Source organism: Podarcis melisellensis, assembly GCF_964234715.1.
Source record: "Podarcis melisellensis genome assembly, chromosome: 3".
NCBI lineage: Eukaryota > Metazoa > Chordata > Lepidosauria > Squamata > Lacertidae > Podarcis > Podarcis melisellensis.
This window is the reverse complement of record NC_138530.1, coordinates 4,467,335-4,490,454: the sequence shown is the minus strand read 5'-3', so window position 1 is coordinate 4,490,454 and position 23,120 is coordinate 4,467,335. Positions and strand designations below refer to the sequence as shown.

Genomic DNA, 23,120 nt, shown 5'->3' with positions numbered 1-23,120 from the left:
TTGGATTTGATATCTCGCTTTATCACTACCCTAAGGAGCCTCAAAGCAGCTAACAATCTCCTTTCCCTTCCTCCCCCACAACAAACACTCTGTGGGGTGAGTGGGGCTGAGAGACTTCAGAGAAGTGGGACTGGCCCAAGGTCACCCAGCAGCTGCAGGTGGAGAGGCGGAGACACAAACCCGGTTCATCAGATTACGAGACTACCGCTCTTAACCGCTACACCACACTGGCATCCATTTGACTACACCAATGGATTACACCCCACCGTTTTCGGTTTGTGACATGCTCCAGCAAGTTCCCAAGGAGTTGCGGTGGCTCTCTTGACATTTCCCTGGTGCCGATGTCGGTTTCCCTTTCATCTCGGCATGCCTCTAGGCTGAAGCCTCTCAAGCAGATGGGGCTGTGAGGGGCCGGGCCTCAAAAGCCCCCGGATTTCATTCCCTGCGTGTCTTGCCTCGGGCGGGAGATCGCCGCCAAAGAGCGGCATTTCAATATCATCTTTTATTCTATTAAATCTGTAAAGGTTAGCTTTAAAAAGCAGCTCTTCGAGTTGCATATTAAGTATGCGCAATAACCCATTTCACGAGGCTAGAGAGGCACACTCGACGCAGTTCCCGGCCCGGGTCTGTGGCATTAATTATGTGGCTCCTTTCTGGGAGTCAAGAGGTAGCTTAAAGTTAACCTTCAGGAAACAATAACCAGCGATCGGTGGGCATCTAGCACTAGACTAGAATTTATTGAGTTAGTCTGCAAAGCGTCTCAAAAGAGCACAGAATTAAATTCAGAACTTCAAAGTATGCATAACATAGTTTCGTATCAGTAATAAAATGAAACGGAAATAAAATAGGGAGATATACACATCTTAACGTGTAGATACACTCAGAACTTGGAAGCTCCATAACTGTTGGGGGAAATAGATTTCAAATTTATTTGTTTTCCTGTGGCTGCCCTCCAGGTCCCGTAACAGGTTATTTATAAGCAACTGAAAGCTCAGTTTTTATTACACATTCCAGTACTTCTTGTTCTTTAGCAAGGGATCTAGGTAGCTTTCTCCAATATCAGAATAAAGCAGAATATGGTGGGGGAAACACCCCCAAAATGGCTGCTCCAAAAAAATATATCTTCAACTCACTCTAAGCACTGCTTTGCATCCCAAAAGGTAGGCTACAAATTTAGCAAAAATAAACAGCTATGCTGACAGTAAAAACAGAACTATAAAAAGCGAAGTCTGATAAAAAGGGAAGTCATGATATGATAGCTATGTTCAAATATATAAAAGGATGTCACATAGAGGAGGGAGAAAGGTTGTTTTCTGCTGCTCCAGAGAAGCGGACACGGAGCAATGGATCCAAACTACAAGAAAGAAGATTCCACCTAAACATTAGGAAGAACTTCCTGACAGTAAGAGCTGTTGGACAGTGGAATTTGCTGCCAAGGAGTGTGGTGGAGTCTCCTTCTTTGGAGGTCTTTAAGCAGAGGCTTGACAACCATATGTCAGGAGTGCTCTGATGGTGTTTCCTGCTTGGCAGGGGGTTGGACTCGATGGCCCTTGTGGTCTCTTCCAACTCTATGATTCTATGAATCGAAGAGACAAAAGGCTCTCCATTTACATGGAGGAAACTCTAGCCCAGCTTATAATTCAGAGTAGATTTTGTATTGACAAAACAGAAATCAGCTAAATTCTAGTTTGCATATCATCGACTTAAAGAATTGTAGAGTTGGAAGGCACTCCAGGGGTTTTGCAGTCCACGCCCCCTGCCTCCAGCAATGCAGGAATTTATTTATTTGTTTGTTTGTCCAAAATATTTCTTTTTAAAAATAATGATATTTATTAAGTTTTCCATTTTAACAATCCAATATAAACCACTGGCATGCTTTCAAACTGCTAGGTTGGCAGGAGCTGGGACAGAGCAACGGGAGCTCACCCCATTGCAGGGATTCGAACCGCCGACCTTCTGATCAGCAAGCCCAAAAGGCTCAGTGGTTGAGACCACAGCGCCACCTGCGTCCCTATAAGGGATCTAGATAGCTATCCCCAATTTCAGAAAAAAGCAGAAGTTCAATAATATAGTGGGGGGAATCCTCCCAAACTACTGCTCCAAAAAAATATATTTTCAGCTCGCTCTTAGCGCTGCTTTGCATAAAGTGCCTTTGCGCATGGCGACCTCTTTGTTGTCACGGTCGGGCTTCCAAACACGCCAGCGTCTCCCTGCACCTGCGGTTGACTTCTCCCATGCTGCTTCTGCCAGCCATCTCCGCCCGGCCTCCGTCGGCCCCTGTGCTCCGATGTCTACCCATTGAACAAAACCTTTTGGGGGACCACAGGAGCTAGAATCATAGAATTGGCTTGCTGGGGGCAGTTTAGACCTGGGGGGGGGGTTCCTTCCAGCTCTGCAGCTCTATGATTCACCATTCATAATTCTGCACACCTCTGTAAGTCTGTGTTAGACTTGGAAAGATCTTTGCTCTGTACTGGCCAGGCGCCCTTTTTCGTTACGTTCTCTAGACCTGAACTGCCACGGTTTTGTCAGTCTATAGGCGATAAGTGAGTTTGTGTGTCCGTGTCCACATCTGGGCAGGTGTGTCTCCCTCTCACGCCCAACAGCTGGAGACTCACCCATCTCCATGTCCCCATGGACACCCTTCTCGGCTGTGGCTCTGCCTGTCTTTTGGATCCACGGGGTTTACCAGAAGGAGAGACTGGGGGAATGAAATTTACGGATTAAAAATAGAAGCCACATTTTCCATTTGGCAAGTCGCAAACAGCACTAAGTGCACATCATAAATTTTACCATTGTTGCAGGAACTGATGTTACCGTAAATCACATTAGTTGAAAACGCCTCATGCGAAATGGGATTCGGGCAGATGCGGCAGCCAATAAGTTTAATCAGCGCAGCCGGTTTTCTGTTTGAATGGAGTGTGGTCTGTCCCCTTTCCTGATTCCTGTGAGAGAGGTAGCAGTGGTGGCTGATGGAGATGATGGAGTATTTATTTATTAATTCTTTTAAAACATTTATATGCCTCCTTTCTGAGTGGCACTCTTCCACAAGTCAATTTCTTTGAGTATACAACAGCAATAATAATAATAATAATAATAATAATAATAATAATAAAGTCTTCCCCCACTCCATGCCAGGAAGCTCAAAACATATCGTTCATTTTGTATATTGGTTTAACAAGATGTGTGGATGATTTAATCACACACATATGGAGGCATTAAAATTCCCACTAAAGTGATTGTTCTGTCAAGCCAGGCATTTCAATTTGCCAGGCGGAATGAGCCCCTTTTCTGCCCCCTCCCCACTGTTCTGGGGGGGGTTCTCCTGACCCCCTTGAGGCAATTCTGGGGGGGGGTATGCAGTGGGAAGAGAAGGAGGGAAGCCCCATCTCACAAGGCTTCCGCTGGCAAGACTCATTCCGCAAACCCTGCCCACGTTTCACCCAGAATAGTATTTTTAAAAACCCATTAGAAAATACCAGTGAAATCCACAGACCTTAAAAAAAAAGGTAGACATAACAAGAGGATCAAAATAGCTAGACATCACCTTGCCGACAAAGGTCCGTATAGTTAAAGCTATGGTTTTCCCAGTAGTGATGTATGGAAGTGAGAGCTGGACCACCAAGAAGGCTGATCGCCGAAGAATGGATGCTTTTGAATTCTGGTGCTGGAGGAGACTCTTGAGAGTCCCATGGACTGCAAGAAGATCAAACCTATCCATTCTGAAGGAAATCAGCCCTGAGTGCTCACTGGAAGCACAGATCCTGAAGCTGAGGCTCCAAGACGTTGGCCAACTCATGAGAAGAGGACTCCCTGGAAAAGACCCTGATGTTGGGAAAGATAGAGGGCACAAGGAGAAGGGGATGACAGAGGACAAGATGGTGGGACAGAGGTTCTACCAGCATGAAGCTACCAGCATGAGTTTGACCAAACTGTGGGAGGCAGTGGAAGACAGGAGTGCCTGGCGTGCTCTGGTCCAGGGGGCCATAAAGAGTCGGACACGACTAAACGACTAAACAACAACAGATCTGTGTTTGCATTCAACAGTGGTGGTACATTTTATCTAGAAGATCTTGTGACCATGGGTGGTCCCATGGGTAAGATTGCCTCCAGCAGCAAATCTTGGGTGAGGCGTTGCAGGAGGGAGAGATATTTTCCCTTCCTTCCTCTCCGGTTCAGATCCCAGTATGTTTCCTATGCCTTTTCAAAAGCAGATTCGCTTTTGAAATCTTGCTTTTGTGAATGAAGGCAGAGGGATGGAGGGTGAAAATGTGTGATCGAATTAACGAACGAGTTAAAAATGGCTTCGGGGGAGGAGCTGGCAAACTCTAAAGTTGTGGATGCAGAGTTAAATTGTGCATATTCGATAATCAGTTGGGAAATGTATTTGCAGTCCTTGCTATAAAACGAGGCTTCCAGAGGACTAAGGAAGAAAATTTATTACCGCAAAAAAGGACATGATGACTGTCCCTATGGGCCGAGGGCTTGCTTAAGACAGTGGATGTGCCACTACTGGGGTGCCCTGGGGTGCCATAGAAACAGAAGATTATTTGTTAGAAAGCAATCGGTCTGTTGGAAGGAATCCGGAATGAGGAGCAAGAAAAACGAGTTCCATGATTTCCGAGGGAAATACTGAAGGGGAACTAAATTTTCCCAGCCTTTCCTCTCCGCACTTATGGAACAGTAAGTACCAAAGAGAGGACAGCAAAGTTTCCGCTTATTGGCTATGAAATGCTTTTGACAACTTGGGGGAATATGCGCATTTAATTTTTCAGTATCACTTAGTAACTGTTATGAATATATGTACAGTCAAACCTCGGTTCCCGAATGCCTCTGTTTTGGAACGTTTTGGCTCCCAAGCACCGAAAACCCAAAAGTAACTGCTCTGGTTTTCGAACAATTTTTGGAAGGCGAATAGCTTCCGAGCCGCATTTATCATTTTTTCCCATTGACGTTGCAGCCAGCCCATTGATCCTCGGTTTTTGAACTTTCCGGAAACCAAATGGTCTTCCACAGGGATCAGCAAACTTTTTCAGCAGGGGGCCGGTCCACTGTCCCTCTGACCTTGTAGGGGGCCGGACTATATTTTTTTTTTGGGGGGGGATGAACAAAATTCCTATGCCCCACAAATAACCCAGAGATGCATTTTAAATAAAAGGACACATTCTACTCATGTAAAAACACGCTGATTCCCGGACCATCCGCGGGCCGGATTGAGAAGGCGATTGGGCCAGATTTGGCCCCCAGCCAGGCCTTAGTTTGCCTACCCATGGTCTTCCGGAACGGAGTAAGTTTGAAAACCACAGTTCCACTGTTTTTGGTGAAGGGCAGGATATAAATATCAAAAATAATAAAGTGGACTTGGGAGAAAAGCAATGACAAACCTAGACAGCATCTTAAAAAGCAGAGACATCACCTTGCCGACAAAGGTCTGTATAGTTAAAGCTATGGTTTTCCCAGTAGTGATGTATGGAAGTGAGAGCTGGACCATAAAGAAGGCTGATCGCTGAAGAACTGGTGCTTTTGAATTATAGTGCTGGAGGAGACTCTTGAGAGTCCCATGGACTGCAAGAAGATCAAACCTCTCCATTCTGAAGGAACTCAGCCCTGAGTGCTCACTGGAAGGACAGATCGTGAAGCTGAGGCTCCAATCCTTTGGGCACCTCATGAGAAGAGAAGACTCACTGGAGAAGACCCTGATGTTGGGAAAGATCACAAGGAGAAGGGGACGACAGAGGACGAGATGGTTGGACAGTGTTCTCAAAGCTACCAGCATGAGTTTGACCAAACTGCGGGAGGCAGTGGAAGACAGGAGTGCCTGGTGTGCTCTGGTCCAGGGGGTCACGAAGAGTCGGAGACGACTAAATGACCAAACAACAATAACGTGGAGGGTGTGTGGGTGTGGGTGTTTTAGACAGCTGAGATAAAATGAAAGGACTCACTTTCATTTACTAGTAATTGAAAGACGGGAAGTCTCTGGGAAGTATGTGGACAGTCTCCCCAAAAGCCTAGACTCTTAGAAATCTGGAGTTGGAAGGGACCACAAAGATCATCTAGTTCAACCCCCTGCAATGCAGGAATCTTTTGCCCAACGTGGGACTCGAACCCACAGCCCCGAGCAGTCAGTGGGTGGCTGCTATTCCCACTGTCGGAGGCAGCAGGCCTCTCAGCTGCTGGAAATTATAGGTGGGGAAATAACAAGGTTACACTCAGGTCCTGTTTCTGGGCTTCCAGTAAGTACTGTATTTTTTGCTCTATAAGACTCACTTTTTCCCTCCTAAAAAGCAAGGGGAAATGTGTGTACATCTTATGGAGCGAATGCAGGCTGCGCACCTATCCCAGAAGGCAGAACAGCAAGAGGGATTGCTGTTTTTACTGCACAGCGATCCCTCTTGCTGTTCTGGCTTCTGAGATTCAGAATATTTTTCTTCTTATTTCCCTCCTCCAAAAATGAGGTGCGTCTTGTGGTCTGGTGCATCTTATAGAGCGAAAAATACGGTATTTGGTTGTTCCCTGCGAGAACAGGAGACTAGCCATGCCATTGGCCTGATCCAGGAGGGTTGTTTTTGGGATGCTTGGGGAGGTGTTTTCAGAAGAAGGGCGGTGGTGAGGCCTGGCATGAACTGGGTGCTCGCCCTCAAACGTGAAGCTTCCCATGGCAGGGCCTCGCGAGACCCCCAGGCTGAGTGCATCGCTCCCTGAATTCGGAAAGCTGGACAGCTGCTGATTACAGTGAAAAAAATATTGGAATACTCTAAATTATCGGTGGACCGAGAGGGGCTCAGCAAGGTGACCCGTAGCCCAGGGAGCGCACTCTGTCTTACTGACGTCTTGCTGAGGCAGTAAAAAACTCAGCAGGGTTGATAGCATTAATTGATAATTACGGCCAGTTCATTGATTGGAACTTGATCGATCAGGAAGATTGCAAGGTGGAAAAGTGGGCTTTTTATTCCTTAAGAATCATATCTGTCCCACCCCAGAGCCTCTAGGTATTAGGCGCTCCCTCCTCGCCCCATAGTTTGGTGAGTTTCTTCAGACTCCAGACTCCTGTTTAATTTCAGTGGGATTCCAAAAGTTGAGCAGGTGGAGGGGGAGTTGGTGTCTAGGTCCAGAGACCTTGGGGTGCAGATTTAAAAAATCATGCATCTGTCTTTTAAATTATTTTTATGCATAGATCTAGGTTTGGAAGGGACGTCTGTGGTCGTCTAGACCAGGGGTCAGCAACCTTTTCCAGCTGTGGGCCGGTCCACCATCCGTCAGACCATGTGGTGGGCCAGACTATATTTTTGGGGGGGAAATGAACGAAGTCCTATGCCCCACAAATAACCCAGAGGTGCATTTTAAATAAAAGCACAAATTCTACTCATGTAAAAACACCAGGCAGGCCCCACAAATAACTCTGAGATGCATTTTAAATAAAAGGACACATTCTGCTCATGTAAAAACACCAGGCAGGCCCAACAAATAACCCAGAGATTTTAAATAAAAGCACACATTCTACTCATGTAAAAGCACACTGATTCTCGGACCATCCGTGGGCCAGATGGAGAAGGCGATTGGGCCACATCCGGCCCCCAGGCCTTAGTTTGCCTACCCATGGTCTAGACCAGCGATTCTCAACCTGTGGGCCCCCAGATGTTGTGTGACTACAACTCCCATCACCCATGAGCTCTGGCCTTGCTATCTAGGGCTGATGGGAGTTGTAGTTCAACAACATCTGGGGACCCGCAGGTTGAGAACGACTGGTCTAGACGAAGCAGGGTTCCCCATCCTCTTGCAATACCTCCCTTCTCTACCCGCCAACTTTCTGTTTGGCCTGTCACCGATTTCCACCAATTTCTGGAGTTTCTGGAGGCGACAGCGAGCAGAGCAGCTGCTTCTGACCCCCCCCCCCCAATTGCGAGTTCAGGAGCGAATCTGTAGAAATAAGGACGCCGCAATTAAGGCAACCTGCTCTCGTATTCAAGTGCGCTTCTCAGAAGGTACATCAAATAATTGAAAGAACTTCCTGCTCTCTATAATTAGTCAGATTGAATTAATTTGGCATAATAGGATTCTTTGCGTAACTCGCGGGTTGGCTTCCGATGGAAGGGGGCCTTTCTGATTAAGCTGCTTAAGATTTAGGAGGAGGGGGAATCTGTTGGACTGATGGCACCTCTTAGCATCTCTGAGGGGTTTTTTTTGGGGGGGGGGGTCGTGTGAACAGAAAGGCCCCTTCTCTTTTAACCCCTTTGGTCTCGACTCCCAGCTACTGCTGCTGCGTCTCTTCGTTTTGAATCTGTGGGGAATCCGGCCGGGGAAGTTTGGGGCTACAGCGCACCCCAGCTCCAAACTCATAACATTGTGTTTGTAGTCAGTTTCACCTGGCAGGTATGCCACGCTGTGGAAGATGGAAGGGCGTTGTCTCCCTGCGAACTTCCTTATAGAATTAGAATCTCCTATTATTATTATATGCCTGTTGTCTTTGTCCATGGAGTTTTCTTAGCAGGGATACTGGAGTGGCTTAGAATCATAGAATCATAGAGTTGGAAGAGACCACAAGGGCCATCAAGTCCAACCCCCTGCCAAGCCGGTTCCTCCTCCAGGTGGATCACGTTTGGTCAAAACTCTCCATCTTGGGTGCCCTGCTCGGCATAGCTCATAGCTTCTCTGAGTTATTCAAGCCCCTTTGCCACGGCAAGACAGTGAATTATGGTGCTGGAGGAGACTCTTGAGAGTCCCATGGACTGCAAGAAGATCAAACTTATCCATTCTGAAAGAAATCAGCCCTGAGCGCTCACTGGAAGGACAGATCCTGAAGCTGAGGCTCCAAAACTTTGGCCACCTCATGAGAAGAGAAGACTCCCTGGAAAAGACCCTGATGTTGGGAAAGATGGAGGGCACAAGGAGAAGGAGACGACAGGGGACGAGATGGTTGGATAGTGTTCTTGAAGCTACCAGCATGAGTTTGACCAAACTGTGGGAGGCAGTGGAAGACAGGAGTGCCTGGTGTGTTCTGGTCCATGGGGTCACGAAGAGTCGGACACGACTAAACAACTAAACAACAAAAAATTATTATTATTATTATTATTATTATTATTATTATTATTATTATTATTATTATTTTCCCCAGCCACCCTGGGTGGCTTCCAGCAAAATATTAAAATACAATAATTCATCAAATATTAAAAGCTTCTCCAAACAGGGCTGCCTTCAGATGCCTTCTCAAAGTCAGGTAGTTGTTTAGTTCCTTGACATCTGATGGGAGGGCGTTCCACAGGGCGGGCGCCACCACCGAGAATGCCCTCTGCCTGGTTCCCTGTAACCTCACTTCTCACAGGGAGGGAACTGCCAGAAGGCCCTCGGAGCTGGACCTCAGTGTCCTGGCTGAGTGATGGGGGTGGAGACGCTCCTTCAGGTATATTGGGCCGTTTAGGACTTTCAAGGTCAGCACCAACACTTTGCATTGTGCTCGGAAATGTACTGGGAGCCAATGTAGGTATTTCAAGACTGGTGTTATGTGGCCTCGGCGGCTGCTCCCAGTCACCAGTGTAGCTGCCGCATTCTGCATTAAAGTGGTACCTCAGGTTACATACGCTTCAGGTTACAGACCCTTCAGGTTACAGCCTCCGCTAGCCCAGAAATAGTACCTTGCGTTAAGAACTTTGCTTCAGGATGAAAACAGAAATTGTGCTCTGGTGGTGTGGCGGCAGCAGGAGGCCCCATTAGCTAAAGTGGTGCTTCAGGTTAAGAACAGACCTCCGGAACAAATTAAGTTCTTAACCCGAGGTACCACTGTAATTGCAGTTTCCGAGTCACCTTCAAAGGGAGCCCCACGTAGAGCGCATTGCAGTAGTCCAAGTGGGAGATAACCAGAGCATGCACCACTCCAGCGAGACAGTCCAAAATAATGCCGTGTTTGGCTGCCTGTGTGTTTAGGGTTGTCTTTCTTTCTTTCCCTCCTTGCAGCCTGTCCCGAGAATTATGGTCCAGTCTGCCAGCGTTGATGCCACCGCAGCAAAAGTGAAGCAGGTAAGCCCTTGGCGAGGTTCTTTTTGCATCCTTCTCTTGCATCTCTGACCTGGGTAGCCCATTGCGGAGATCTCACCTTTGCTGCAGGCTCACTCAGTGGTCCTCAAAAGCTGCTGACCTCTCGCCCCGGAAAGTCCCCCTTCCATGCATATTCTGTGGGTGACAAGGCTGACCCAACCCTGTGTTTGCTGGAGGCAACCTCCGCGCTTGTCTTCATATTCCTCTAGGTTAGCAGAAGCATCTTCCTGGTCCTCTTGGAAGGGCTGCTCTCCTCCAGTGCCAGATTTACGTATAAGCTAAACAGGCTATAGCTTAGGGCCCCGCTCTCTTGGGGGCCCTACAAAATTTAAAGGGGGAAAAACCTGGATGTACATTTCCAAAATACAAGATAAAAAACAAATAGAATAAAACCTACATATAGCAACAGTGTTTTGTGTTGTGTAGGCTGCTATGATGTAAGTCATGGGCCCCGCCTGCTAGCCTGCTCCCTAAAATATCCCTGGTTTGCTCATTTCTATATATAGGGTGCCTACATTCTGCTGTTTATGATTATTAGTAGTTTGCACCATATTTTTACACCTATTATTATTTCATGTTCTAGCAAGTTTCTAGAGACTAGATTATGAGTCTTTGGAAATTGTGTTTCTAAAGGAAATTCCGTTATTGCCAAATGCCAAGGTGTTTGCATTATTAAGTTTGCTATGAATGAAAAATCATTTTAAGTTAGAGCTTAATAATTATTTCACTATTAATATACTTCTTCTTAATGGTATTTCACTATTAATATACTTCTTCTTAATTGCATTTCAGTTCAACAATCACTTGGATAAAATACATATTTTGTAATGTGCAAATGGCTTTAGATATGCATTAAAGGTAAAGGGACCCCTGACCATTAGGTCCAGTCATGACCAACTCTGGGGTTGCAGCGCTCATCTCGCTTTACTGGCCGAGGGAGCCGGCGTACAGCTTCTGGGTCATGTGGCCAGCATGACTAAGCCGCTTCTGGCGAACCAGAGCAGTTCACGGAAACGCCGTTTACCTTCCCGCTGGAGCTGTACCTATTTATCTACTTGCACTTTGACGTGCTTTCGAACTGCTAGGTTGGCAGGAGCAGGGACCGAGCAACGGGAGCTCACCCCATCGCGGAGATTCGAACCGCCGACCTTCTGATCGGCAAGCCGTAGGCTCTGTGGTTTAACCCACAGCGCCGCCCGCGTCCCTTCTAGATACGCATCAGATCCATAAATTACCACATAGCATATATTCAACACAAGAAACAGCGACAATTTGTTGTTGACAGCTTGACATATATAGGGCCCCATTGCCTTCAGTAGCTTAGGGCTTCATCAAACCCAAATCTGGCCCTGCTTGCCTCCTGTGATGGGGATCTTAGAATGCTGCAATGCCCCCCCCATGACATGGGGACAACATAGAATCATGGACTAGAATTGTAGAGTCGAAAGCACCCCGCAGGTCATTCAGTCCAACCCACTGCAATGTAGGAATCGAACCCACAGCCATGAGATAGAAAGTCTCACGCTCTACGGACTGGGCTATCTTGCCGAGTCCCTTGCTTGAGCCCTCCCGATACGTACCTCCCCGTTCCCTGCAAAAGAGGGGGTTGTGGAGTGTAAAGTCATCTTAACAGGGAACAGCTTGGCAGGAGCGATTGATTCTTCGGAGTTTGTCAATGCTGTTGCCAAACTATATATATCACCAGGATGGGCTGTTAATCTTAGCAGGTGCTGTTAACTCTGTACCTTGCAAGTCTGTCCTGCCGCAGTTAACGCGTTTGCGAAGGGCTCTGGGTTTGGAGCGCGGGACTCTGCACATCCTGGCGCCTGGCTTGCGCCCGAATGATTTATCCCTCCAGCGAATTAAGCCAAATAACTGGCAGAGACTTATAGATCTGGCTTGTTTCCCCCCGTTCACATAAATCGCCCTTTTCAAACAGCAGGTGCCCCTTCCCGTAATATAAATAATATTTCGGTAAATAATAGGGGGCATATTTATTGTGCTCCATACATTTGTATATTAATCCTACCAGGCCTTTCTGGAAGAAATTGGCTATTTGTAAAACTGGCTGCTAATGCATCTGGAGTTCAGATAATCCACAATCTCACCGGCGTGTGTTGCTAACTCTCTGTGAATCATTTGGGCTCTGGCTTCTGTAATGGGAGCATGCCTGAGAATTTTGAATTATGAAATGTAAGAGGATGCTGCGCAGATTTGTGGCCTGTTCTGAATGTGTAAATCTGTGTGTGTGTGTGTGTGTGTGTGTGTGTGTGTTAAGAACAGGTCTCAAATTTTTTGAAAAATGTTTTGGGCCTCCTGCTGACAGTCCCCAACTCTTTGGAGCGCATCTGGAGCTTTAAGAAACGGTTGTACACACCGCAAAAATACCCATTTCACAGAACCTGGCAATACTCCGAACCACCACCCCCGAATAAAAGCACGCAGAAAACCTCCGCCCTCCTCAAAAAGAAATAAAAAAAACTGTAAGATAATAAAAGCAGCCAAAAGAAAGAAAGCCCACCCACTCCCAGCTCTCAGTTTTTAAAATTAAAAAATTGGCAGGGGGATTTTGATGGACCACCAGGAGAGATGTCTGAAGTTGCCACACTGGAGAAGTCAGCTTCAGATGCTGTGGAAAATGTAGATAAGCCCTTGCTCCCTCGAGGCCAGGGATTGAGAAATGTTTGGCCAAGACGGGCATCTCACACATCTTTTTGGCTCCATGAACGCATCCCTGGTACCACCTAACCCTATAAAAAGCATTGCTCAGAATAGCCTTTTGCAAGACCCACTAAGGGAAATGATAACACAATACAATTCGAAACAGCAACAATTACCATATTTTTCGCTCTATAACACGCACCCGACCATAACACGCACGTAGTTTTTAGAGGAGGAAAATCTGTAGGCATGCCACCCGTAGGCATTCCCTCCATAACACGCACAGACATTTCTCCTTACTTTCTAGGAGGAAAAAAGTGAGTGTGATGGTGCAAAAAATACGGTACTTATCAAAGAACCCCCGAAAGCCTTAGATGACCTTTTTTCTCTTCAAAAGAACCAGAGGTTTTCTTTCAGGTGGTAGGAGTGTCTCTGTGTGCCCAAACCCTATTGCCACATTCAATCCCCCAACCCCAGATATCGCCCAGACCTGCTTTTGAGCTGACACACCCTGCTTAGGAGATTCCCAGAAGGAGGCATGGGAAAGAGGAGACTAGGCTTAGATTGTACACAGCATTCCGTGAATCCCGACACATGCCTAATATATCATTTTTTATTACCTTCTCGGTGCTTTGCTCTTTCCTAAATATGTTGTAATTCTGGCCTCTCTGTTTGTGCTCTAGGTCTCCCAAGGGGAAGGCGCCAAGGAGCCCTTTGAGGTGGCCACGCAGTTGACGGAGCCGGACCAGACCCCCGAAAGGACCCCCAAAGTGCTTCCACAGCCGCCCGCGGCCGATATTCAGGCACAGGACTCCCAGGACGGCCCGCCGAGCCCCCTGAGCGAGGCCTCCAGCGGCTATTTCTCCCACAGCGTTTCCACGGCCACCCTTTCCGAGGCGCTCGCGCCGGGGAACGACACCCAGCTCCCGGCAGGCGGGCAGATGCCCGCCACAAACGACGCGACGCAGTCTGCTCCGGCTGCCCAGACTGGGGCCGCCGTGGACGTGCTGGTGAAACCGTGTCTCGTTTCTTCTCCTGAGCCTTGCGTCCCTCCTACAGCAAGAGATGACCTGGTCACCCCCGGCCTTCACAAAACGGACCAGGCAAGAACTAAGGGCGGCGGAGACCGAGGGCACAGCGACGGCACCTCGAAGCCAAAGCCCGTGGCCTCTTCCGCCGCTCCGAGCGAGGACAGCACTCCTTCTTCCTCCCCGTCAAAGAACGACTCGCAGGCGACACAGCGGCCTGGCGCTTCCACAGCTCGGAGCCCCCCTATGGCGACCAAATCTCTCCCCGACGCAGGACTTTCCAGATCTCCGGTTCTGGCCGAGCCATCACCTCAGCCCGGCGTCGCGAGCTCCCCGTTCAAAATCCAGAGAGTCCGGACGTCGGAGCTGAGGTCCTTCTCCAGCATGCTGGGAGGAGAGCCAGCAGGGTCCTCGAGTTCCGAGGAGGCGGGAGAGGAGAGAGAGGGGTGGAGCCCTCAAAGCCCCGCCCAGAACAACGGCACAGCGGCCGGCGCCTCTGAGGAGAAGCCGGACGCCACGTCCGACTCGGAAGAAACCAACGAGGTCCCGGACTGGCTGAAAGAGGGCGAATACGTGACCGTCGGTACAAATAAGACCGGGACCGTGAGATACGTCGGGCCGACCGACTTCCAGGAGGGCACCTGGGTGGGAGTTGAGTTGGACATGCCGTCAGGTAAGTGTAGCTGGGGAGGTGATGGGGTGCTTTGCGGGGTGGTGGCCGATCTTGGGGCAGGAGCCGCTTCCTCAGAACGGAGAAAGCCTTGGCGCAGATTTGCTGTGGAAAGTGAGAAAAGTATCTGCGGGAGAAATTGCCTTGCGGGTTCAAGCATGGAGGCTCACTCCAAGTTCCCAATTGGCGGAATCAGATCAGATTCGAATTGGTCAGTCTTTGTTCGGTAATTTATTTATTTTTGTAATGGAACCTCGGCTTTTGAATGCAATCCATTCTGGAAGACCGTTCAACTTCCAAAGCGTTCAAAAACCAAGAATCAATGGATGGTCGGCAAAATCTATTGAAAAAATGGAGAAATGCGCCTTGTTCGACTTCCGAGGTGCATTCGAAAATGGAAGCAATGACTTCCGTTTTCAGCGTTTGGGTTCTGAATGGTTCAGCTTCCAAGGTGCTCAAAAAACCGAGGTTCCGCTGTATTAAATTTGCGTGCTGCAAAACTTGGCCACCCTTAGCGTGATCTCTGAATCCTTATCCTCTATCAGGGATTTTAAACGTTGAGGTTCAGACCCACTTGGAATTTTCCTTCCAGTAGCACCTTAAAGACCAACTAAGTTTGTTCTTGGCATGAGCTTTCGTGTGCATGCACACTTCTTCTGATATACTGAAACAGAAGTCACCAGACCCTTATATATAGTGAGAGGGTGGGGAGGGGTATTACTCAGAAGGGGGGTGGGAGATGGGTGATTGGCTGATAGGTGTGGTAAACCTGTTGACGACTGTTAACGACTGCAATTGGTCTTACAGGAAAAAGCAAGGGATGAGATGGCCAAAAATAGCTTTATCATGTGTAATGAGATAAGAATCCAATGTCTCTATTCAGACCAGGTCTCTCCATGGTTTTAAGTTTGATAATAAGTTGCAGCTCAGCAACTTCTCTTTCCAGTCTATTTCTTTTGTAATATGACAGCTACTTTGAGATCTTGCATAGAATGTCCTGGGAGACTGAAGTGTTCTCCTACTGGTTTCTCTGTCTTGTGATTCCTGATATCAGATTTATGTCCATTTATCCTTTGGCGTGTTGTAAACAAAATCTGCCCTTTTTCCTTATGGGGTATCCAAGAGCCCATATAGAGTCCTTACATAGGTTCCCTATTGGGAAGAGAAGATTACAGAGGCCAGCCAGAGAATATTGAGAAGCAAAGCAGCTAGTAAGCCTGATCTTTATTGATCTGTTGCAACAGGGTGCTCCCCTCACACGCAGGAAAGGAGGAGGACCCAGAACCAAAGTGTGCCCGCCCTTATATAGACATTTTAAATTCCCTGCCCTGGAGCTCAAGACCACCCCTCCATACATCATACATACATCACAGAAGGGGTGTAACCCAAGACCACCACCCCACCAGATACAGCATACCTACATCACAGAAAAGGCGGTCTACAGTGCATTGTTTATCTCGTCTGACAGGTTACCTGTTAATGCTCACTTGATTGGATACCCTGGGGAGCCTGGTCAGTCTTTTGTAATGATAAACACTTGTAATGATAAACACTTAGTTCCTGAGCCAGGTCACAGGCTCACCCTTTTCAAATTCAGACATACCCTTAAGACAGGATTTGTGAAGGAAAAGACAATGGGGAGGCTTTTCCATTTTCCTTTGACCTTGCAGAGAAAACATTTGCTCAGTTTGGGAATAAAAAATGGTTTCAGGTCGGTCTTCCTGTGCTGATCTATGTACGTGCTTGGTTGGTACATTTATGAACATTTAATATATATCTTAAGACCTTAAAATTCTTATCACAGGCGTAGGGTTTGGCCTGTTTGTCCAATATAGAGGGGGTAATAAATTATACATTTTGGACGAAAGTTTCTCTTTGTAAAACCTCTTCTTTTCTCTCTCTTCCCCCCCCCCCCCCGCAGGCAAGAACGACGGTTCGATCGGAGGGCGGCAATACTTCAAGTGCAATCCAGGCTACGGGCTCCTCGTGAAGCCCAGCCGGGTCAAGAAAGCCACGGGGCCGGCCAGGCGCCGGAGCGCCGGGACGAGACTGCAGGGCGGGGGGACCCCCGAGCAGCACAAGAGCGGCACCTTCTCGGGCTCGGCCTCCAACCTCGCTTCCCTGACCGCCTTGGCCAAAGCGGAAAAGACCCCCAGGAACGCAGAGAACCGGAAGTCGTGGGCCAACTGAGCCGGACAGCGGCCGGACACTGCCTTGCGAGAATCGGACACTTCCTTGAGAGCGGCCTTACTTTGCACAACTAAACAAAGCCGGCGGGGGCAGTTGCAGGGCCCGGGGGTGGGTGCGCTCGTTCTTTCTCTGGGTCGTCGGTTGAATTCTTGCCATGAAGGGGTATCGGCATGCCGCTCCTGATGCAAACTGCGTCCCTTTTCCATCCCTCTCTTCACCCCCTGCCAGGTGAGGTTCAAAAAAAAGCCATCTGCTGTCGTGACTTCGCAGATTTCCAGCCCTCCTGCAAGAGGCAATGTTCACAGAGCCTCTTTTTTAAAGGAAATGCGCTGTTGTTCGGGGCCTCACCCTTAAACCACGGGAGAGAGAAGAAGAAGAGACTTGTGTGTCCTGGCGGATGGCGGCTTCAGAGAAACAGTGCCTGGCTTGAGTATTGCTCTCTGGTCTTTTCGTCCCTCTTGCCGGTGTCGCTGGGAAGGTATCTGGGACGAGGCTTTGGGGAGGCTAGCTAGTTGGGTGGTGGGTTGTCCCCCTCAAAAAAGCTTGAATCTTTAAAAGCAAAGACACCTTGCATCTGACAACACTGCTCTAGTGCTTTTTCTATTTAAAGGAGATAAAGAGACTTTTCTCTGAGACCCTGCTTGGGTTTTTAGAATTTATTATTTCGGCATGCCCTCTGGTGCTACTGTATTTATGAAACCAGTTTCCAGTACGGTTGGTTGAAAGTTTGGTCTCGGGGGGGGGCTTCCTCCTTTGCGGCGTTGACGTTTAATCAGTGTGTAAAGCAGATTCCCACCCCCCCCATCTCTCCCCCACCCCCCCAAAAAAATTATATGGTATTTATTTCTTATTTATTGCTAAAAGAATGATAGCAGCACAGCCCTTGCGATTTGCAATCAGCACGCCGCCTGCCAGCTTGCGCCAGCCTCTTTGCACTGCAGGTTTCCCTCAACTGCTCTCCTTCCCGTCGAAGAATTAAAACGTCTCTCCAGATTTTAAGCTGGCAATCGGACTGAGGTGTGTAGTTTCTGCGGCTGCGTTGAGCCCAGAACAGAACCGCTTTGTGGCTCACTCAGCTCAATGCAACCCCCGGAGCCACAGGTGGAAGCTGGGAAATTTTCACAGATTCCCAGTGGCCCGGAAACCCCCCACCCCCCAAAAAAACCTCTTGGTAGCTGAAGGCACAGAGGAGGTTGTAGAGTTTCTGCAAGGGTCCTATGGCTGTTGAGCTGCCTTAGTCGGCCACCGAGTTACCCTGTTTTATGCTTCCCCACTGAAAGGAGCAGGACATGAGCAATGGCCTGCTAAAACTCGGAGCTGATTTCCGGTTGCCTGGTGCATTCGTAGGGGGTCCTCCTCACCCCCCCTCATTCTGCAAGAGCATCTCCCGCAAGCATGCGCGGCGGTAATCTTGCGAGTGGACCTTGCTCCTCGCCGATCCTTCATTTCTGCCTTGAACCCCTTCCAAAATTTCTGGGATTTCCCGTGGGCAAACGCCGTTGCACTCCGGCTCTCTCGCTGTTTTTCGGCTTGCCGAAGGAGAGATCGAGAGCCTCAGCCCAGCTGTGGGTGCATGTGAGTTCTGTTGGCAACTTTTTCTCGCGCAGCCTCCCCGTTCTTCCTCTCCCCTTCCTGTGCGGTTGTGCAGCCAAGTTGTGCCTTAATCATCCAGCCGGACGGAAAAGCCCATGCGAAAGGATGTGCAGACGATTAGGAAGGAAGAGCAGAGCGCTCTGCATGCAGGTTCAGTCGGCAGCATTATCCCCTGCGACAGACACCCTTCCCGACACCCCGGAGAGATGCTGCCAGTCAGTGTAGACAATACTGAATCCGATGGACCAACAGCCTGACTTGGCAGAAAGCGGGTTCCTGTATCTCCTTTGCAGGAGATGCTCCTGCCAAATGGACTCTCATTTGGCCCTGGAAGGAGCACAAATGTGATGTTCAAATAAGAAGCCATGTGGGTCAGGTAATGGTCGGCTGTGGAAGACGGAGGGGAGAGGGGCAGGCAGGCGCCAAGCGGAGAACTAGCAGACTTGATTTGGCATCATAGAACAGTAGAGTTGGCCGGGACCCTAAGGGGTCCTCTAGACTGACCCCCTTTAACCACAGCTAACGGGGGGCGCTCTTCTCCAGACAGACAGACAGAGAAGGAAGACTAAGGCGCATAGTCTTTTCAGTGATGCATGCACCACTACAAAGGGCAAAGGGGACTTGAGATAAATGAAAACTCCAGAGAAAGGAGCCTTAAAGGCCTCTTTGACATTCTGTAGATCAAGAAAACCCAGAGGCTTTAGATGCGTAAGAGACGGTGGCAGCGCAGAAAGGGGGTGTCTTTGGAGCAAGCCGAGCTCCAGGACTGAGGGGGCAAGAGTATAAAAGCAGCTGGTTTCCTATGCCCCCCACCCCTCTAGGAATTTTAATAAAGCACACTTGGGGGGGGGTTAGGAAAATATTTCACCGTTGCGTCTTAAAGCGCCTCCTCGCGGCTTTCTAACTGGAGGAGAAATGCTCCACACGGGGTACAATTGCCCCCCAGCACAGCTTCAGAGAAATGAAATGAGTGCCAAAATCTAGGTGTTTTAATATCCAGGCAGGGTTTTATGGAAAAAAGAAAAATATATATAAAGTTTTGCGGGGGAATCTTTGAAACCTGTCAGTCGTGATCGTTACAGAATTAAGCCCACCTGAATCCCGTTGAAATTGGTTGTGCTGGGTTTTGTGACTCAATGAGGCCCAGTAGCTTGCCTGTTAAGTGGACGTTTCTAGGATTCCACCCTGCAGTCCTCCCTCGGGGCTGCTGTGCTGAACAACACAAGTGGCAACATCCTTAATGAACAGGCATCCTTAACGAACTTATCATTACCTTCCTACTTATTTCTGCTGTCGGGGCCCCCGGGTTTTGCCAGAATTTTTCATGCACTTTACAAAGGGGCAAGGGCACTGGCTGGGCAAGTTGTGTTGGCAACCCGTAAGCCGGAGGATGCCTTTGAGACCAGACTTCGCCAACCTGATGCCCTCCAGTTCTTTAGGGCTACAGCCTCCATCAGCCCCAGCCAGTTCAGAGGGCACCAAGTTGGCAAAGGGCTCTTGAAGCCTTTGTGGTTCTCTGACTCGGGGGCAGCCTCCTTCTAACCCTTTGACACTTTTGCCCTTCCTTTTATATTTAATTCATTGTCCAAGCTCAAGAGCCCTTTGCATAAAGAATAGCTGGGAACAGGACTCGAGACAGTGAAATAAAACGGCTTGTTGCAATTAAAAGCCCTGCTGTGGGTATTCGTGCGGTTTTCTGGATCATGCCCCCCGGTCTTTTCAACAAGACGTAACGTCCTTTCCTTTCGTCTTGCATTAACTGCTCTTTAAAAAAACAGGTCTGCTTTTTCTAACAAATTGTGGCAGCTCTTAAGCCAGAGTGCCGCTGACAAGTTGTTTTTCCACGTTAACAAGGAAATGCAAGCTTGCTCCAGCCGTTGCGACTCCCCATGTAATTTGCATGTGGAAGCGGGCTTTGAAAGATAGGCGTCTCCTAGGACCTCTGCCTCCAAAAAATAACCTTTTTTCTTCTTTTAAATCATGGAGCAAAGAGTTTTTACAGTACATTCAATGGGTCCACCGTAGAATTATCCACCGCTAAGACTTTGAAGTTCAAATACTTTTTAAAAAGGGCAGTTTCTTGGGTTTGCAGCTGTGTACACTTTGCATGCATCGAAAGCTTTTATATAGTTGAATTGGGGGTGCTGAACACATGGGACGCTGCCCCAGTGGCTCGTATTTTCGGCTTCCTTTTAACCAAGCCACAATTCCTTCTACTGTGCCTTATCGGTTTGACAGCTGGCTTGCCCACTAAACCAGGGACTGGGAACCTCTGACCCTCCAAATGGGACTCCCAGCACCCACCAGTCTCAGCCAGCCCTGGTCCCTGGTTTCCCCAGTCCTGCTTTTAAGACAATAGCAGGCGCTCCCAGGTCTGTAGGGCCAACAAGTTGGCTGGAGAGATGGTTTTAGAGGAACGACCTCCCTGTCGTCGTCATCTTGAAATGTGGAAGGTTTTCTTTAGCACCACTTTCCAGCTGGGGCGCTTCATCAACACCAGCTCCATTAGCAGGCTGCGTCCCAGTAGAATCGCAGAATTGTCATGTCGGAAGAGGGACCCCACGGGTCATCTAGCCCAACCCGCTGCGATGCAGCCCTGCCTTTCTTCAGCCAGCTCTGCCACGGCTGTGTCTCGTTCCAGCATCTCTGAAAGAGCTCCCCAGTTTCCCCAAGGCTGGGGCCAAGGGCCACACCCAAGATGGCGACGCCAGCAACCTGCCGCCATTTTGTGTGCGTGCCAGGTATAGAATGATAGCTGCCAAGGAGGCAACACCCAGTGGGAAATTTACCTGGCAAGTCACGGGCAGACGTTTTGGGTGATCTGATTTAACACGCAAATTCATCCCAAATCTGCTTGAGTGGGAAAGGGGCCTGATCCTTGCTCCCCCACCGCAGACACACTTAAACACTACACATGAGCACAAGAGGCGTTTGCCAAGGCGACAACCTTGGCTCTGTGCAGAATGCGTCCCCATGTGGTCATGATTCCAGGGTCACTAACTCTCCCTCTCCCGTCTTAGGGAGGGGAGCGGGCTTTCAGAGTTAACTACTTTCCGTTGATTTGTGTTGTGATCTTTACTTCTTTGTAAATGTAGGGAGACTGTATATAAAGGACGGATGTTTAGCTGGTTTCGGAAGTGTCTGTTGGTTGTACCTTTTTAAAATGCGCTAAAAATCCAAAGATAAATTGTAATGAAGTGTAAAGTTTTTAATGCTCTCTTGTATCATACTAAACTTGTAATATTGTACCATACCTGTGACATGATGTACCTTACCTGAAATAAAAACACCTCCTTTACGTTAAGCCTCGAATCCTCGCTCGCTCTGTTTCTCCCTCCCTCCCTCCCAGACTTGAGACCTCTGGGTATAGGCTGGTATATAAATTCAATAAATAAAAATAGAAGCCTGCTTGCCTGGCCAAAGCACTGCAAATCTGCTGGGATAAGGAAACTCAAGCAACTAGGTATCAGTGGAGGAGTCAAACAGGACCACCTGGCCAGAGCTCTGTGCTCAAAAAGGAAATCCAGATTTATTTATTGTCCTGGATGTGTTCCATGAAGTGAGCATGTTTTTATTCTTTCCCTTGCCCAATTCACTCCGAAGTTTTTGCTAGTTGTGCAAAACATATAGCAGCGGCTGTGCAGAGAACTGAAGTGTTTCTCTAACCCAGGGGTCAGCAAACATTTTCAGCAGGGGGCCGGTCCACTGTCCCTCAGACCTTGTGGGGGGCCGGACTATATTTTGGGGGGAAATATATGAACGAATTCCTATGCCCCACAAATAACCCAGAGATGCATTTTAAATAAAACATTCTACTCATGTAAAAACACACTGATTCCCAGACCATCTGCGGGCCGGATTGAGAAGGTGATTGGGCCGGATCCGGCCCCCGGGCCTTAGTTTGCCTACCCCTGCTCTAACCCTCCTCCCCATTCACTAAAAACTTTTTGCTTTCAGTGAGAGCTCAGTCAGTAGAGCAAGAGACTGACTCTCAGGGTCGTGGGTGAAAGATTCCTGCGTTGCAGGGGGCTGTATTTAATTTTTTTGATTCTACAACTTCAGCAAGCTTTCCTAACACTGCGCCTTTTATTCATAGGGGATAGAAACATGTAAGGCGGTTCTCAAGATGACTGTGGGTCATCAAACTTCCATGTACCTGTGAAATTGCAGTATACAGACACGTGCAGTGCGACGCTATTTTACTTTAAACAAATTAAAAAATTGTCCAGTAGCACCTCAGAGACCAACTAAGTTTGTTCTGGGTATAAGTGTATCTGAAGAAGTGTGCATGCACACAAAAGCTTATACTCAGAACAAACTTACTTGGTCTCTAAGGTGCGCTGTGGGTTAAACCACAGAGCCTAGGACTTGCCGATCAGAAGGTCGGCGGTTCAAATCCCCGTGTCGAGGTGAGCTCCTGTTGCTCGGTCCCTGCTCCTGCCAACCTAGCAGTTCGAAAGCACGTCAAAGTGCAAGTAGATAAATAGGTACCGCTCCGGCGGGAAGGTAAACGGTGTTTCCATGCGCTGCTCTGGTTCGCCAGAAGCAGCTTAGTCATGCTGGCCACATGACCCGGAAGCTGTATGCTGGCTCCCTCAGCCAATAAAGCGAGATGAGCGCCGTAACCCCAGAGTCAGCCACGACTGGAACTAATGGTCAGGGGTCCCTTTAACTTTACCTTTAAGGTGCTACTGGACAATTTATTTTGACTGCATCAGACCTACATGGCTACCTACATTACTTTAAATAGATCAATATTTTAATCGAGTGCGGGGCAAGAAGTCCAGGACTTCTGAAGAAATGCCAGGACTTTGGAGAAATTGTGAAGCCAGCATGAGACTTGACAGTGGTCATCCTTTATAGGTGTCAAAGCCCCAAGCTGGACCCACACATAGCCTCATTCACACATGACAGTAAACCCAAAGGCAGGCTTGCTGGGACCAGGAATA

The 23,120-nt window shown here is 48.4% G+C and overlaps 1 protein-coding gene across 2 annotated transcripts in view; it reads left to right on the top strand.

Annotated features, from left to right (window-relative positions):
* Positions 1–19,197, top strand: part of KIF13B (kinesin family member 13B) — a 184,586-nt gene extending 165,389 nt beyond the window's left edge. For both annotated transcript variants that reach the window (XM_081903636.1, XM_081903635.1), the window contains 3 exons: positions 9,949–10,011; positions 13,374–14,391; positions 16,310–19,197. In XM_081903636.1, the coding sequence (XP_081759762.1) occupies positions 9,949–10,011; positions 13,374–14,391; positions 16,310–16,578 (1,350 nt within the window). In that variant the 3' untranslated portion in view covers positions 16,579–19,197. The remainder of the gene's footprint in view (positions 1–9,948; positions 10,012–13,373; positions 14,392–16,309) is intronic.
* Positions 19,198–23,120: the final 3,923 nt, after the last annotated feature.